The sequence below is a fragment of the Papaver somniferum genome, chromosome 2, assembly GCF_003573695.1.
Source record: "Papaver somniferum cultivar HN1 chromosome 2, ASM357369v1, whole genome shotgun sequence".
Taxonomy (NCBI): Eukaryota; Viridiplantae; Streptophyta; class Magnoliopsida; order Ranunculales; family Papaveraceae; genus Papaver; species Papaver somniferum.
The window spans coordinates 174,541,863-174,559,879 of NC_039359.1; the positions used below are offsets into that span (position 1 = coordinate 174,541,863).

Below are 18,017 nucleotides of genomic sequence, written 5' to 3' on the forward strand. Positions count from 1 at the left end.
TGCTACAAAGAGCAATGCAAGTCAATAATGCAGTTGAGAAGATGCAAAAATGAACACAATAGAAACATTGCTTACCTGATCTGCACAGATTGTGAAGCATTTAGATGGGTATCAGACCACCTTTTCATTGCAGCAAAAAATAGGGTTATCCATTCAAGTTTCAATCTCAATGCCATATGTAAGGAACTTCAAAAGACTATTAACATGTAATTAGTTCTTAACTAATATCATTTCCATTCATAAAGTAAGATTATCCATCAAAATAAAACTGAATTCAGGTACATAAAAAAAACAGATCTAACACTATGATATCAGTGTCTAAAGCAAAAAAAAAAGATCTAACACAACAAGAAGCACACACACACTTCTACTTCTTCTTAGCCTTGCTTTGCTTTCCCTTTGTGACAGGAATATGTTGACTAACAGATCCAATACCAGTAAAGTTCTGACTGAAATTCAGAACATCTTGTGTAGATCCATGGGTGCTAGGTTCTGTTGGTGCTCTTCCAAAGTTTTTAGGTCCTGTTGACTCACCAACAAATGAAGATGTACCTCTGGATTTGTTCACCTTTGCTTTACCCCTTGCACTGCTACTTTCAGGATGATCTCTACTAGTGAAGGTGCAGTTTGCAGCATCATACTCGGTGCTTGGCATGAATCCAGTTGGGTTTTTACCAACATCACCACCAGCACAGGTTCTCTTATTATGACCAGCAGTAGATCCACACTTTCCACATTTCCTTTTCTTCACCACAGTTTCAGGTTCATCATAGCTCCTCTTCCTCTTCTTTGCTGGTCTTCCAGTTTTTCTTTGATAAGGAGGAGGCTTTAAGTTGATGTCCATGGATGCCTGCCAATTAAGATAAGAAGAAGAGAAAAGGAATGAGAAAGTTAAAGTAAAGAAATGAAACCCTAACCCTAAAAGAAATGAGAAATAAGGATATAATAAAGTAGAGAAAAAAGTAGAGAAAAATAAGGATATAATAAAGTAGAGAAAATGTGAATGTATCACATTCAATAATATATTTAATGCTGAAAAAAGTACCTTATCTTCCCAGTTCCATTCACTTATGTCTTCTAGTGGATTTACAGCATCTGCATATATGGTCCTATAATATTCCACAGAGTAGTAAGGAGCACAATAACTGTTCAACCAATCAAACAAATGTGTCAGTTTACAGAAACAAAAGTAATAGCATATTACAACCCAAAAGTAATAGCATATTACAAAATTTCTTACTCTTTCCAGTTTGGCCTGAGCAGTTTCAATGCACATACAGCATGTTGACAAGGGAATCCCCTTAGCTGCCATTGCAAACAAGTGCATTGTTTGTCTACAATGTTCACTGTGAAAATTTTCTTGGTAGACACATTAGTTACCAAATAAACCTGTCCAACCACACTTCCTTCTGTATCAAACTTCCCAACCAAGTCAAGCATCTTATTTATCAACTTAACAGCAGCAGGGACCAAATCATTTTGATTCCACTTAGCAGATTCTTCCCTTCTCTTAAATAACAAACCCATTACTAACTGACCATACATCATGCCTAGTTGGATTATTGGTTTATCTCTCATATTAGAACTCATAGAATTAAATGATTCTGAGAAATTGTTATTCATATGCTCACAACAGCTAATGGGATCAAAATAAGCCCTAGACCAAGTACTTGGATCTTCTTTCCTAAGATATTCACCAGCAGCCGGACTTTCTTTGCATATGTTGTCAAAGTGCTCCTACATTATAGTAACCTGAGTTATTATATAACCTACTAACTATGAATCAAAAAACATAGGGATATTTAAAAAAGAGAGGCACAAACCTGAAAATGCCTCACTTTGTAAGCTTTGCATGCATTCCACAATAAGTTGTGCAAGGTTGGTGCCTTGTGGTACTTCTTGAAGTTCTTGTACAAGTGCCTGAAGCAATATCTAACTCTTGCACCAGGGAAAACCTTTGGAACAGATTCCAACAACCCTTTTTGCCTATCAGAAATAAAGGTAATTCTGCCAGCATGATGTGCATTGATTGCTGGAGCCAAATCCTTGAGGAACCCAGTCCAGCTCTCCTTGGTTTCACTCTTAGCCACCTTAATGCCTAAAGGCACCAGAGAATTCTGACCATCAATTGCTGTTGCAGCCATTAGAACACCACCACGCTTTCCAGTTAGATGGCATGCATCTAAACCTATGACTCCCCTGCAAGCTTTCTGAAATCCTCTCATTGGTGCAGCAAATGAAATAGTCATGCTCATGAATGTCTTATCTGCACATTTAGTAACCAACCATTAAATAACTGAGCACCACTTACAAATAAATGAATCAATCATGAATGTCTTAACATAATGTATACCTCTTTTCCCATAAGTGTATTTAGCAACAGACCCTGGATTAGTATGAGCCACCATTGCACAAAAGATGGGTACATCCTTGTAGCTGTCTTCATAATTACCAAACAGATCTTCTAAAAGAAGATTTCTAGCCTTCCATGCACAAATATAAGGTATATTGATGTTATGAGTTACAAAAAAGTCTCTTGCAATGTGTTTAGGCTTTGGAATTAAGGCCCCAGCTGTCTGCTTTAACTTCTCATGTACCACATCTTTTACGAACTCAGGATCCGCGGATCTGTTAAAACTCTTTGGATCCGCAACACAAGTGTGTTCTAGATTAACCTTCCTAACAATAAAAGTAGGCTCATGCCTTTTTATGCTAGCATTTACAAACCAGTTACAGCCATACTCTTCCCTAAACCTACATCTCACTCTTAATCTTGTTTTGTCACTCTTATAGACCGTATACTGATAATTATGTTTTACACAGTAACCCCTAAGATGTTTCTTATAAGCACTCTTGTTATTAAAAGCATACTTTACCTCCATCTTAGTAGGATCAACAGGAGTCACCTCTTCTTCTACAGGGAATAATGGTTCTTCTTCTTCATCACTGTGCATATTGAACATTTCTTTCCACTTCTGGTAATCAAGCTTTGGTTTGGAATATTTATCATCATTTACTTCAGGACCATCATTATCCTTATCATTATTCTTGTCATCATTAGAAACTGCAATCAACATCAAAGTGTTAGTACATGTAAAAAATAAACAAAAAATTATAAACACTAAAGGGTCCATACCTTCTTCATTGTCTTCTTCACTACTGCTTGAATCACTGCTTTCATCTCCAACTTTGTATGTCTTGACAATATCTTCATAATCAATATCATTTTCTTCATCACTGTCAAAGATTGGTGGAGCATTTGGGTCTTCAATGGGGTGACATTCATCTACAGTAGTGTTCTCTAGCACCACATTGTCCTCATCATCACCATCACTATTGTCCCCTGCATCAGTCTTATCCCCTGTATCAGTCTTATCCCCTGCATTAGCCTTATCCCCTGCATCAGTCTTATCCCCTGTATCAGTCTTATCCCCTGCATTAGCCTTATCCCCTGCATCAGTCTTATCCCCTGCATCAGTGTTATCCCCTGCAGCAGTGTTGTTTACTTCATCAACCCAGTAATCATGATTAAAGCTATCAACTGGTGTACTGCTAGAACCAACAACAGTGGCTTGACTTAGGCAAAAAAAACCCTGAGATTCCACTTCATTAACAGATCCATGAACAACAACTTCCTAGATGCTCCTCCATTTGAGTTTTCATTCTTTGATTGAGCATGCAACCTTGGTGATCTCCTTGTAGGTGATATCTTACTGACTTTTCCTTTGAAACTGGCTTCTTAGCAATCCTCTTAGGTGCCTTCTTAGGAGTCTCATCAATTGTTACTACTGGTTGTTCCATTGCATCCTTAATGAAGTCATTGTCATTCCTAAATTCTGAATTCATTACACTCATTTGTAAACATATGAACCCTTTATCATCAGGTACAGCATGCTCCCAAAACTTAAACAAGTCTTCATTTGTAACCAATACTCAGGCAGACATGGGTCTATGGTCCAATATAAATTTGGAATTTCTGTTTTCAAGATGCAACTTAACACGCAACATCTTCTCAAATTCCTTAAGGTCAATTCTATCTCTATCCATGTGAGGGATAGCAAATTAAGTTTACTATTCACAACAAACACACTGATATCTCTATATGGATAATATGTATGGTCACTGTAAATGAACAAACAAAATAAAATTCATCAAATTCCACACTTCACACAGAAAAGCCCTAAAATAAAATTCATCAATTCATCAAACACACGAAATTAGGGTTTTAAAAATTCCACACTTCACACAGAAAACTCCTAAAATAAAACTCATCAAACACACGAAATTAGGGTTTGAAATCGTACCATATCCGCTGCTTGTGCTTCCCCTTATTCTTCTTCATCTTCAGCTCCCCAACCCTTTACTCAGACACTAAACCTAAGCAAAATCCCGCTGAAAACTGACCCAAACCCTAATTTCTTCCACTAGAGAACAGAGCGGACATAGAGCAAGAGAAAAAAAGTACAAGAAAGAGAAACAAAAACCTAAGAGAAAACCCCTAATTCAACTCAGAAAAACGAAATTAGGGTTTGCAATCATACCATATCTGCTGCTTGTCCTTCCCCTTCTTTTTCTGAATCTCGATCGCTCCCCAACCCTTTACTCAGACACTAAACCTAAGCAAAATCCCGCTGAAAACTGACCCAAACCCTAATTTCTTCCACTAGAGAACAGAGCGGACAGAGAGAACGAGCAAACCCTAGAAAAAAATGAAACGATACAAAGTTGCAAACTGTTTTCAATCCCACGAAGGATAAAATAGTCATTTAGCCTGTGCTACGTGTAATAATCTCATGCTCGACATCTTGAGCCGTCCACATAAGACACGTGTAAGTAATCTGGACAAAGTCAAAAAAGTTTGACCAATCATGTGGGTCCAAGACGTTAGTGCTAACGGTTGTGGCATTAAATAAACTCTGAAAAAAACGGTGGCAGTTTCTTGAATCGGGATTTGCAAGTGTGGCAGTTTGTTAAAATTCCCAAAGAAATATGATCCTGCCTTTCTGCATTGTTAGCTTCTCTAATGCTCAAGTATTTTCTTGGGCCAGGTGATGATTATTGGAATATCTGATCAGGCATGGGGCAGTCTCACTAGTTGGATTTAATTTCTGAATGAGCATTAAGATTTAATTTCAGTGGGCATACAAATTTCTTTTTTTTCCCCTCAGCATCACGATATTCTTAGATCATAGTCAAGCTCCCAAGCTGTGTAAAATTTTTGTAATATTGTGAATCTGTGATGGTCCTGATGGACATTAAGGATTAACAGGATTTTGAATATTCATATCTAGTCATTTCAAAGAAATGAAAAACCTAGATACTAGCCTCTGCATGATCTGCTGTATATTTTGTTTTAAGATGGAAGATCTTTTTTTCTTTTTAAAGTATTTTTAAGATAGAAGATGTGCGACTTACAGACCTTTTCGGGCCTATCTCATATTTGTCAGGTACAGCTTGAGTAGTCTATCTGTCGGTCTGTTTATTTCTTCTCTGGTTACTAATATGAGAATCGACCTTGCTAAACATCTAGCTCTTATATGAAGGACCCCATCCAACTCCTACATGGCGACCATATAGGTAATGCCATCCTAATAATGAGAGGATCAGTGGCGACTGGCAAGTAGGTCCAGAGTACCATGTGCTTATAGGCATACCTGTATCAAGAGCTCGGCATAAGTCATTTTTCATGTGAGATATATAATACAGGAGCTACTTTTAGGTAGTTCAACTGTAGAATGAGTAGTCTAGAATTGGAGGGATCATCCTGATCCCAAATTCCCAATCATAGTAAACTAGAATTCGAGATCTCACCTGCAAAATCTGTGAGAACAGTGTTAGGTTGTATTTGTTCTGTTAAAGAATACAAAGAGGAAGAAAAGATACTTATAGTACCAATAAGACACAAAACAGAAAAGGTAAAGAAACAGTTACACATAGTCGTCACTTATGCACATGGCAGAAGATAATTGGAGAGGAAAAGCAGTACACCTATAGGTGAAGCTGATGTGTTCTGACAGCCTCCCTCAAGGTGAGCAACCTGAAATTATAAAAGTTTTCCTTGAAGTCCGACAAACAAATTCTTGGACAAACCCTTAGTAAACACATGTGCTATGTTGAGAAGAGAAGGAACATATCTAACAACCAGAAATCCAATCATAATTATACTTCTGACAGAATGATAGGTCAGCTAAATATGTTTTGTGCGTGCATGAAAAATTGGATTAGCTGCTAAATTTGCAGCACCTATATTATCACAGAAAATGGTGCAAGAGTAACGCACAGGAACACCCAGCTCATCCATAAATGTAAGAAATCCATCTTATTTCTGAAGCAGCAACAGCTAAAACTTTGTTATTCAGCTTCTATGGAGGACATAGATTGAGTAGGTTGTTTCTTGGAATACCAAGCAACAAGATTATCATCAAGATACACACAATACCCAATAGTAGATTTTCTAGAATCACGGCATCTAGCCCAATCACTGTCAGTAAAAGCTGTAATCTTTGAACATTCCCCAACCCCAAGAATAATACCAGTACCCAATGTGCCTTTTATAAACCTTAAAATCCTCTTACCAAGTTGAAGATGAATATTTGTAAGTTGATGCATGAATTGTGCTACATAGTTAACAACAAAACTTACATCAAGTCTTGTGAGGGTAAGATATTGTAATCCCCCCACCAAGCTTCTATAATGAGCAGGATCTTCTAAGAGAGTGCCATCATATAATGAAATTCTTTTTCCTTGAGCCACTGGAGACTTACAAGGTTTGCAATCAACCATATGAAATTTTGTTAACAGCTCAAGAGAGTATTTGTTTTGAGTAAGAAGTAAAATATTGGAAGCAAAATCATGTGAAGCTTCAATGCCTAGAAAATAAGCTAAAGATCCCATATTCAAAAACAATTTTAGTCTTTTGTTACATCTTGTATGCCATGTGTAAGGGGTCTTGTGATATGTCTAGTCTAGCCGTTCTGTTCGAGTCCATCTGATTTATATAGAAGTTGTTCCGTATTGTTTTCCTTATCTGTTTGGCAATACAATTCACAATCAGTCACAGATCTTATATGGTATCAGATACTAGGAGGGGAACCTCTCTATTCTTTTTGCTCCTGTGAAACTCAAACCTCCACTAATACAGAATACAAAGAGGAAGAAGATATTTTGTGACATGGTATTTCCCCTCTCGATTTTGTATTGATTTTCAGATTTTGGCATTATTCCCCCTCAAACTAAGCATTAGTGTAGTACAAATTTGCCATATGTGACTGCATAATAGAACCATGTTACTGCAGAAGCTTTATAAGCACTAGCTGGAGACACACCGCTCAAACAAAATACCCTGGACGTATGAAATTTTGAAATCTGCAATGAACATCAACTGAAGTAAAAGAGTTCACCACCAGTAACCTTCGCCAGACACTGCCTTATTGAGAAACTAGTTGCAGATGTTGAGAAACTAGTTGTAGATGTTATCACAATACTTGCAGAGAACCTTTCTAAATTGAAAATGAATCACCTCATGTAGTTGTGGTTCTCATCACAAAAAAAAAGTTCTCTAATCACACTAACATTTAAACCAAACACTGGAAAAAGCTTGTTCAAATGACCTGAGCACTTTCTATAGCAAGCAAAACAACTGCACATACTTTGCTTGACCAAAAGAAGATAAGATGCATGACATATAACAAGCACTAGGAAATTAACCACTTGTAGGATCTATGAAATCCAATATTGAATATGGAAGAGACTCTTCCTTGGCCTCATGGATCAGAGATTGCACAATTTATAACCACAGGAAATGAAACCACCGAAAATAAAAGTTCCAGTTGAAATAAATCTACAATAATTTCATTGATGTTCACCAATCTGGAACCAAATTAGTGAAAAATGAAGATGTAGGACGATCGTATCTGAAATTAGCATCGAGTTTTCACCAAAGTAATGAAAAATTACTGAAATACGTAATAAAGGGCTCTTCAGAGTAAATGTGCAAATCTATCCCCTTCATTAAAAAAGTAAACCTCACAGACGATCTCAAATCTAGAATATAAAGTAAACTTGATCGCCAAATTTGATTTCCACAATCACCACAAAAAATATTTGAGCAACAGGAGATCAATTTAAAACAGGAGATGGTGAAAAAAATTATCTAAAATTCATACCGAGTTTTCACCAATTGGACGAAAAATCAACGAAATGCAAGCATCACAAGACAGTCTGGACAGAAGGATGAAGTAGATTTATCCCAAATTTCGATCTCCACAAATCACCACCACAAACTTTGATGTACAGCAGTAGATCTTGAATCCTTCCTCTATCCCAAAACCAAAATTGAATGCAAGACTTGAAGAAATCGAAACAAGAACTGCCTAATTCGAGTCTTAAAACTAAAAGTAAAAGAAACCAAAAAGGAAAAATAGGTTTGACAACAGTCGAAATCCCACTTCAGGTTGTAATTGTACATATTTGTGTGAGGAAGTCGAAATTCCCCTTCAGGTTGTTAGTTGTTGTTGTTGTTGGTTTGTTGTTGGTTGTTGTTGTTGATTGTTGTTCTTGTATGTACATATTGTCGTTTTTTATTTTGATTTATGATGTTGAAGATGAATTGGTGTGATTGTTGCGATGAGTGGTAGCAAAGATGAAAAAACTCCATTAATAGAGGTTTGAGTTTCACATGATCAGAAAGAATATAGAGGTTCCTCTCCTGGCTCTAATACCATGTAACATCTGTGAGTGATTGTGAATTGTATTGCCAAATAGATAAGGAAAACAATACTAGACAACTTCTATATAAAGCAGATGGACTCGAACAGAACGGATAGACTGGACACATCACAAGACCCATTACACATGTCAGACTATAATTGGTTTACAATGACAAGTAGACAATAGACTAAAATAAGGTGTTCTAACATTCCACCTCAAACTGATCACTGGACAAGTGAATCAGTTTTCTCAACAAGAACATCACGCTATCAATGCCTTTAGATGCGGCAACACTTGTAGGCTAAAGGATTGAAAACCAGATGTAAAAGAAGCAACATTATCTTGATAATCATTCTTTCACAGGTGCCTAATGAGTAGCCTAATCTAAACCAATCTGTAAGTCTAGAAAGTCAAACCAATCTGAAAATCATGGAGACAAAAACAAATATTGGCACAAATGCTCTATTAGCTTCAATACCCATTACACATGTCAGGAAATAAACTTCGATACACATCTACAAATAAGATGTAATACCTAAAACCCAAAGTAGATTGAACTGGAGAAGGCCCCTAAATATCATAGTGGACTAGAGCCAATGGCTTAGTGGACACATAATAAGAACTATAAAATGGTAAACATTTACTCTTGGCAAGTTGACAAGAACTACAAACTGCTTCAAACTACACTTGTTGGAGATCTTGATTAGAGTAGAAGACTCAAGCTTCTTAATGATTTTTGTAGCAGGGTGTACAAGTCTTTGGTGCCAAAGTGTTGAAGAATCCAAAACAGAAGTAAGAGCAACTTTATGAGCTGAATGAAGGAGCTGATGTTGAGAGGACTGTAGGGGATATAGATTGTTCTGATCCTCTAGAAAAAACTTGTCTATTGGGAATAGACTTTATTTCATAACCCCAGGGATAGAATTCAAAAGAACATTTGTTATCAGCAGTGAATTTAGCAATGGAGAGCAAGTTATGTTTTATATGTGGCACAAATAAAATATTATCCATAACAAAAGGTTTAGAGCTAGGAGCTGTATGTAAAGTAGTACGTACTACCAGTCAAAGTAATTGGAAGTAACTAACCATCTCCAATCATAACTTGCTCATCACCAGCAAATTCCTCTAGAGCAGTTAGAATTGAAGAGTCATTTGTCATATGACTGGTGTGATAGGTGTCTAAAAAACCTAATTTTATATCTAGTATTTATGCTTTCTTTGCTATTTTTCTTGTAAATTATATATCTTATGCTTTCTTTTGAGTGTTTAGGTACTTTGGAGTCATTTGGAACAAAAGAAGAAGAAACAGCCCAAAAGTCTCATCTCATGTGCAAAAGTGTTGGAGGAGGATTATTTCTCATTATTTGCTTTTATTGCTTCATCTCTGTCTGAAAAGTATGTCGGCTTTAGTGATGCAAATTTCTGTCTGAAAAGCATGACAACTTTAGTGATGTCAAGAAATTGAAGAGATAAAGTAGGTCTGAGAAATGAGAGGCGGTTTTTGTTGGCGGAAGAAAATGCAAAAGAATAAAGCACTCTTTTGGAGCATAAGGGCATAATCGTCAATTTACATGCGAGTGGTAGCTGGAGCTATGCGGCAAAGAAGGGGAAGAATGAACCGTCAGTTCTGCGCAACTGACAGGCCAAATAAATGGGGTTACCCCTTATCTATGAGACCTGGGTGGCTATATCCAGTCTCAATTCTTACACTTACTCTAGAATTCAGAGAGAAATCAATTCTCTCATCACTTTTTCTCCTTCCCACTCACCTGAAAAGAAACCATGGCGGCTCCCATTAGAGGAAGAGAGATTCTGAGTTTAGATAAAGGAAGAAATCAAGAAGGAATTCAATTCAGAGGGAGAGAACTTTTTCTAGGGTTTGCTTTCGTTTGTTTTCATCTTCTTTATTTTATTGATTATGATTATGATGAACTCCATTATTATGAGTAACTAAATACAATTATTGGTTATGGGATAAAAGTTGATTTCTCAAATATGTTATTTGAATCTATGGATTAGTTTTGTCTCAATATTTTATTGTTTATGATTCATGGTCTATATTGTTATAGGATTTGATTGTTTGATTGGTTGAGTCTGGAATCAATCCGATTTTCATTCATCTCTAGAGCTATATTAGCGTTTTCAATACGAAAAAGTTGTTTGTCCCTGATTTTAAGTAGCATAATTGTGGGTAGTGCTTGTAGCGATATATCCTACTAGTCACATATGAATCATAACCTTGGTTAAATCGAATTAGTGCTTTTACACGTTTGATTGCTTTGATTAGTCTTATTCCATAAATATTAAAGTTATTAAGGAGTTAAACTTAATTGTGCGTTTACACTTTGGGTTGCTTTCTAGGAAGAATTCACATATGCATCTTTTAATGTGGTTGTGATGAAATTAGGGAATTGGCGGGATATTCTTGTGATCAAGGTATCCTAGGACTTTTAATAAATGTGAGATTAAAATATCAATTCTAGTCATTGATGAAAATACATGTTTGTGAATGATACTATCCCATGACCAATATATTCTCCTTATTGATTATTCAAATTATCTTTATTGCTTTCAATTATTTTATTTGCTTTGCTAAAACAACAAAAATCCCCCCTTGGTTACTTAAGAAACTAAAATTTTATAACAACAAAAGCCTCTCTATAGATGCGAACTCTTTCCTACCACATACTATATTTATTGTAGTTAAGTAAGAAAGTGAAATTATATTTGACGGCTGACAACCGATCAAATTTTGGCGCCGTTGCCGGGGAGGCATACGGCTTGTTATTAAGTTTTTAGTTTCTTATCATTACTTCCGCTTCCATATTTGCTTTTTGTTTCTTGTCTTGTTTCTCACTTGTTTGCGAGAATTGTTTTCAGGTACCTAATCACTGGCTTCTAAAGATTGGAACTATCCAAGGTGCAGAATAGCCACTCGAAGAGGAACAATACTCCAACCAAGTCAAGGTACAGCAGAAGAACAATAGTTAAAAGTGAAAGAAGAGTTACAACAAGAAGTTCTAGAACAAGAAGAACCGGTTGAACAAGAACCACCTTTTGAAGAAGAAGAAGAAGAAGAAGCAATGGGTGATGCAAATCGTACACTCAAGGACTTGGCATCTCACAAGTTGGATACACAACAAGGGTGTATTCAAGCAAACTCTACTTTTGAGATCAAGTCGGGGTTGCTTAGAGAATTACCAAAGTTCCATGGCATGGTGAATGAAGACCCAAACAAGCATCTTATGGACTTCCACACCATTATCACGGCCATGCTTCCAGCAGATGGTGCAATGTTGAAAGTTTTTCGATTCTCGTTGATGGATAATGCTAAGGATTGGTTGTGTTATTTACCTCCTGGAAGTATCGCAACATGGAATGGGTTGAAGAAACTTTTTTTAGAAAGGTATTTTCCTGCATCAAAGGCTACTCAAATTCGCAAGGAGATTTGCGGGATGAAGCAAAATGTGGGAGAATCTTTATATGAATGTTGGGAACGATACAAGAGATTGGTGGCAAGCTGACCTCACCATCAATTCAGCGACGCGATGATTATCCAATACTTCTATGAAGGACTCCAATCAAGCGATAGGAATCTTCTTGACGCTGCAAGTGGTGGTGCACTAGTGAACAAAAAGGTGGTACAAGCTAGAGAGTTGATTGAAAACATGGCAGCAAACTTCCAACAATTCTTGAGTCGTGGTTCTGATGTGCTTCTTAAGAGAGTAAATGAAGTGAGCGAGGTGGAGGAACTTCGTCAATAAATGGGTAACATGACAGCTATGATGCAACAAGTTGCAGCCGCGGTGATACCAAGTTCTTCTCAAGAGTATGAAGACTCCAATGAACAAGCTAATGTGATCTTCCAAAATCAGCAAATACGGTATGATCCCTACTCCAACACTTACAATCCGGGATGGAGAGATCACCCCAATTTTAGCTATGCGAACAAGCAAGGAGCGGTCCAACAACCTAATTTCAACCATCCGAGTGGATTTCAACCTCAACAACAACAACTCCAGCCGCGTCAACAATTTCACCAACCACAACAACAACAACAACCTCAAAATCAGGGGTCAAGTATGGAAGAGTTGCTGAAATCTTTTATGCAAGGGACGGAGAGCACGATTAAGGATTTGCAAACTCAAGTTGGTTCTATGTCTATTGAGTTGAACCAATTGAAGGCACAAAATAGCGGGAAACTCCCTTCTCAACCTATTAACCCAAAAGGGGATGTGAATGCTATTACGTTGAGAAGTGGTACACAACTTGTGCAACCCGAAGTTACTGATTCGGGCAAGGTGGAAACACCAAAGGAACCTATTTTGGAGGAGAAGAATGAGGATTCTCCCCAAACTTCTGAGGTACCTATTCCTAACTCTAAAACTCCGGTTTCTACTTATTTTCCTCCTTTACCTTTCCCTCGCAGATTCGCAAATTCCAAGATGGAGGAACTTGAAAAGGAGATTTTAGACGTTCTAAGAAAGATTCATGTGAACATACCGCTCGTCGATGCTATAAAGCAAATGCCAAAGTATGCAAAGGTGTTGAAGGATTTGTGTACCAACAAGAAAAGGCTCAAAGACAATGAAGTGCTAAGTGTGGAGGAGAATGCTTCAGAAATCTTACAACACAAACTCCCACTGAAATGCAAGGATCCGGGTAGCTTTGACATTCCCGTCAAAATTGTTAACGCTACATTTAACAAAGCTATGTTGGATTTGGGTGCATCCGTTAATGTTATGCCTGCGTCCATGAATAATTCACTTGAGTTAGGTCCTCTTAAAAAGTCTGGAATTGTGTTGCAATTAGCCGATCGCTCTAATGTTTACCCAATGGGTATTGTTGAGGATGTTCTTGTACAGGTTAATCAACTTGTATTTCCAGCTGACTTTTGCGTGTTAGAGATGAATGAAGGTTCACCGGACTCGTCTCTTCCACTGCTACTTGGGCGTCCCTTCATGAAAACGGCGGAAACCATTATTGATATGGATAATGGAACGCTAACTATGGAGTTTGATGGATAAATAATATGTTTCCACATTTTCGAGACGATGAGATATCCTAGTGATGTCCACTCTTGTTTCTCCATTGATTTTATGGATACATTAGCATAACAAGTGTTTGAATTGAATGGTGGCGATGCTTTGGAAACCGTATTAACTACATCCATGGATAATGGTGTAGAGTGTGGTAATGAAGTCAAGGAAGCCCTTCATGATCTTAATTCACTACAAGGATGCCCGGAAACTCATAATATCTCTTCTATTTCTTTACCATGCAGTGATAAATTTTTTTTACCATCTATTGTTAAATCTCCAAAATTAGAATTGAAACCTCTTCCAAGTCACTTAAAGTACTTGTACTTGGGTGACAACGAAGAGTTACCTGTGATTGTTTCTAACGAGCTTAGTGAATTACAGGAGCAAAAACTTCTAAGGGTGCTAAGGAAGTACAAGACGGCCATTGGATGGACAATCGCTGATATCAAGGGTATAAGCCTTGTCGTTTGTATGCATAAGATTATTTTGGAGGACTATGCAAAGCCTACAAGGGAAGCTCAACATCGTTTGAATCCTCCCATGATGGAAGTTGTGAAAAAGGAGATAATCAAGCTTTTGGAAGTGGGTGTTATATACCCCATATCCGATAGCAAGTGGGTAAGCCCGGTGCAAGTGGTACCAAAGAAATCAGGTGTGACAGTGGTGGAGAATGATAAGAATGAACTTGTCCCAACTCGTGTGCAAACCGGTTGGAGGGTTTGTATTGATTATAGAAAATTGAATGTCACCACTAGGAAAGATCATTTTCTATTACCTTTTATTTATCAAATGCTTGAACGTTTAGCTGGACACTCTTACTATTGCTTCCTTGATGGCTATTCAGGTTATAATCAGATTGTGATAGCACCGGAGGACCAAGAGAAAACCACTTTCACTTGTCCTTTTGGTACTTTTTCTTATAGAAGGATGCCTTTTGGCTTGTACAATGCTCCAGCTACTTTTCAAAGGTGTATGGTTAGTATCTTTTCAGAATATGTTGAAAACATAATCGAAGTGTTCATGGACGACTTTAGTGTCTTTGGTGATTCATTCGACCTTTGCTTGAACAACTTGTCTTTAATCCTTGAACGATGTGTTGAAAAAAACCTTGTGCTGAATTGGGAGAAGTGCCATTTTATGGTAACTCATGGCATAGTTTTAGGCCATATAATATCTTCTAAAGGCTTGGAAGTTGATAAATCTAATATTGACCTTATTCGTGCTCTAACCCCTCCCACTACGGTGAGGGAGATACGTTCTTTTCTTGGACACGCAGGTTTTTATCGTAGATTCATCAAGGACTTTTCCAAGATAGGATCACCACTTTGTAATTTATTGCAAAATGATGTGGTTTTTAACTTTGATAAAAAGTGTATGGAGGCATTCAATATCTTGAAAGAGATTTTGATTTCATCCTCTATCATTAAACCACCGGATTGGAGCAAGCCTTTTGAGCTCATGTGTGATGCAAGTGACTATGCGGTTGGTGCGGTGCTTGGGGAACGTGTCGGGAAGATCCCTCATGCTATTTATTATGCTTCTAGAACGTTAAATGAGGCCCAACAAAACTACACAACCACTGAAAAAGAGTTGTAAGCCATTGTTTTTGCTTTGGAAAAGTTTCGCTCTTATCTAATTGGTGCAAAAGTTGTTGTATTTTCTGATCATGCAGCACTTAGGTACTTGCTAATGAAGAAAGAAGCGAAACCAAGGCTCATAAGATGGATTTTACTCTTACAAGAGTTTGATCTTGAAATCAAAGACAAGAAAGGAATTCAGAACACCGTTGCGTATCACTTGAGCCGTCTTGCTGTGGACAAGGAAGTTATCCCATTGCGTGAAAGCTTCCCGGATGAGCAACTATTTTCAATTTCCTTTGGAGAACCATGGTACGCCGATATTGTTAATTACTTGGTGTCTAAACAAATCCCAAAGAACTTGTCTCGTGCTGAGAGGGACAAACTTAAGAAGTTGGAAAACCAATACGTATGGGATGATCCATACTTTTGGAAACATTGTAGTGACCAAGTAATAAGAAGATGCGTTCCCGAATCTAAATTTAATTATATATTGTATTTTTGTCCCTCTTATGCTTGCGGAGGAAATTTTGGGAGTAAGAGAACCGCTTACAAGGTGCTTGAAAGCGGTTTATATTGGCCAACCTTGTTTAAGGATGCATATATATTTTGTACAACTTGTGATAGGTGCCAAAGAACAGGAAATCTAGGTGCTCGAAATCAAATTCCAAAAACTTGTATTCAATTTATTGAAGTTTTCAATGTATGGGGTATTGATTTTATGGGTCTTTTTTTCAACTCCCATGGGAATTTTTATATCTTAATTGTTGCTGATTATGTCTCTAAATGGGTGGAATCTAAGACCACCCCAACTAATGATTCTAAAGTGGTTTCAGATTTTGTGCATGCTAATATTTTTGCAAGGTTTGGAATTCCAACATCCATAATTAGCGATGGGGGTTCTCGCTTCAAAAACAGGTTCTTACAAAACTTGTTGAAGAAGTACAATGTGTCGCACAAGATTGCAACACCTTATCATCCCCAAACAAATGAATAATCCGAGGTTTCCAACCGAGAGGTGAAATCCATACTTGAGAAGACGGTGAATCCAACAAGGAAGGATTGGAGCATGCGACTTAATGATGCTTTGTGGGCTTATAGAACCGCATACAAGACACCTATTGGGATGTCTCCTTTTAGGATTGTGTATGGTAAACCTTGTCACTTACCCGTGGAGATTGAGCATAAGGCATTTTGGTCTATTAAGCAATACAATATGGAGATGGATGGTGCTGGAAAGCAAAGGAAGTTACAACTCCAAGAGCTAGAGGAGCTTCGCAATGATGCATTTGAAAGCTCACGCATTTACAAGGAGAAAACGAAGACATTTCATGATACTATGATTTCTAGAAAACAATTTTGTGTTGGGCAGAAAGTGCTTTTGTTTAATTCTTGCTTGCAATTATTTCCGGGTAAATTAAGTTCACGTTGGATTGGACCTTTCATTGTTACTAATGTGTTTCTCATGGTGCATTCGAAATTCGTAGCATAGCTACAGGCAAGGAATTTAAAGTTAATGGGCACCTATTGAAACCATACTATGAGAACTTCTCTTCTGAAGTGGTGGAAGGAGTTAATTTTGTGGATGCAATCCCTCTGGAGGAGTCATAGAAAGCAAGGAGATAGTTGGGCTGAAGACTTTAAACCAAGCGCTAAGTGGGAGGCAACCCGCCGCTTTTGTATCTTTACCTTTATCTTTTTATTTTTTAAGTATTTTTATCTTTGTTTTTGCATATTATTTGCGTAGTTTACCACCTTGAACTTCACTTTGGATGAGTTAATTTACATTGAGGACAATGTAAAGTTTAAGTGTGGGGGAGCATTTATATGTTACCATAGCTCGGAATATCACCATATCACTTTCTGTTTTTACTTTTGCAACCTTTATGTTATATCTATGTGATTTGGTGGGTCACTAACATTGACTTGTTATAGCTGTTAGGATGAAATAGTCTGATTGAGTTACTACAAAAATAGAAAAAAATAAAAAAAAGACCGACCAATTGTCCAAACTTAATAAATTTGACACTTGGATAAAGCAATATGTGTGTGTTCTCCCGCTCTCCGTCTCCTAAGCAAGCGTGGAGTGCAGGATCCAAGGGAACTATCATGTAATCTGCTGACAAGAAACATGCGCTTGGATCCACAAGATCCAATCATGATGTCAAAAAAAAATGTTATGGTGCAATAAAATCGACTACAAAATGATGATGACGTGCGCCCTAACCAGATTATTGTGCCACATATGAGTGGTCGAGGTGCGGTTACACTGCGACACCAATGCATCATTTCGCCTTAAAAAAATAGATACACAAAGTATAAGGTTTATGATTACATAATCGATTTGATAAAGATTAAATTCACTGCTTAGCATCGGAATCAGGTTAATATATGTTATTATTCATGTTGATTTAAGTTAATATACACAAAACTGTATACGGTTTACTGACTTAGTTTCATCATCGTCATTCTTGCATTATCATCATAAATATTGCTGAATAATTGTATTTAAAAGAAAATAGTTGCATCTCTTTCATTATATGGTTAACAAAAAACAAAAAGATCCAAAGAGGGAAACACGACATCTGCCCACTTGACCTTATTCTGTCCGCAATGAGGTGAGGAATCTTTGCAGTTATTCACGATTGGAAACAACCAACTAGAAAAACTCCTAGTTCCGTTTGTATTG

General features: G+C 37.3%; 1 protein-coding gene across 1 annotated transcript; it reads right to left on the reverse strand.

Annotated features, from left to right (window-relative positions):
- Positions 1-204: 204 nt before the first annotated feature.
- Positions 205-3,855, reverse strand: LOC113352434. Its single transcript, XM_026596252.1, has 7 exons — positions 3,715-3,855; positions 3,137-3,593; positions 2,354-3,064; positions 1,824-2,266; positions 1,241-1,737; positions 1,046-1,145; positions 205-850 (listed from the first exon to the last, which is right to left on the reverse strand). Exons 1-7 carry the CDS (start codon positions 3,853-3,855, stop codon positions 368-370), a joined length of 2,832 nt encoding a protein of 943 aa, XP_026452037.1. The 3' UTR covers positions 205-367.
- Positions 3,856-18,017: the final 14,162 nt, after the last annotated feature.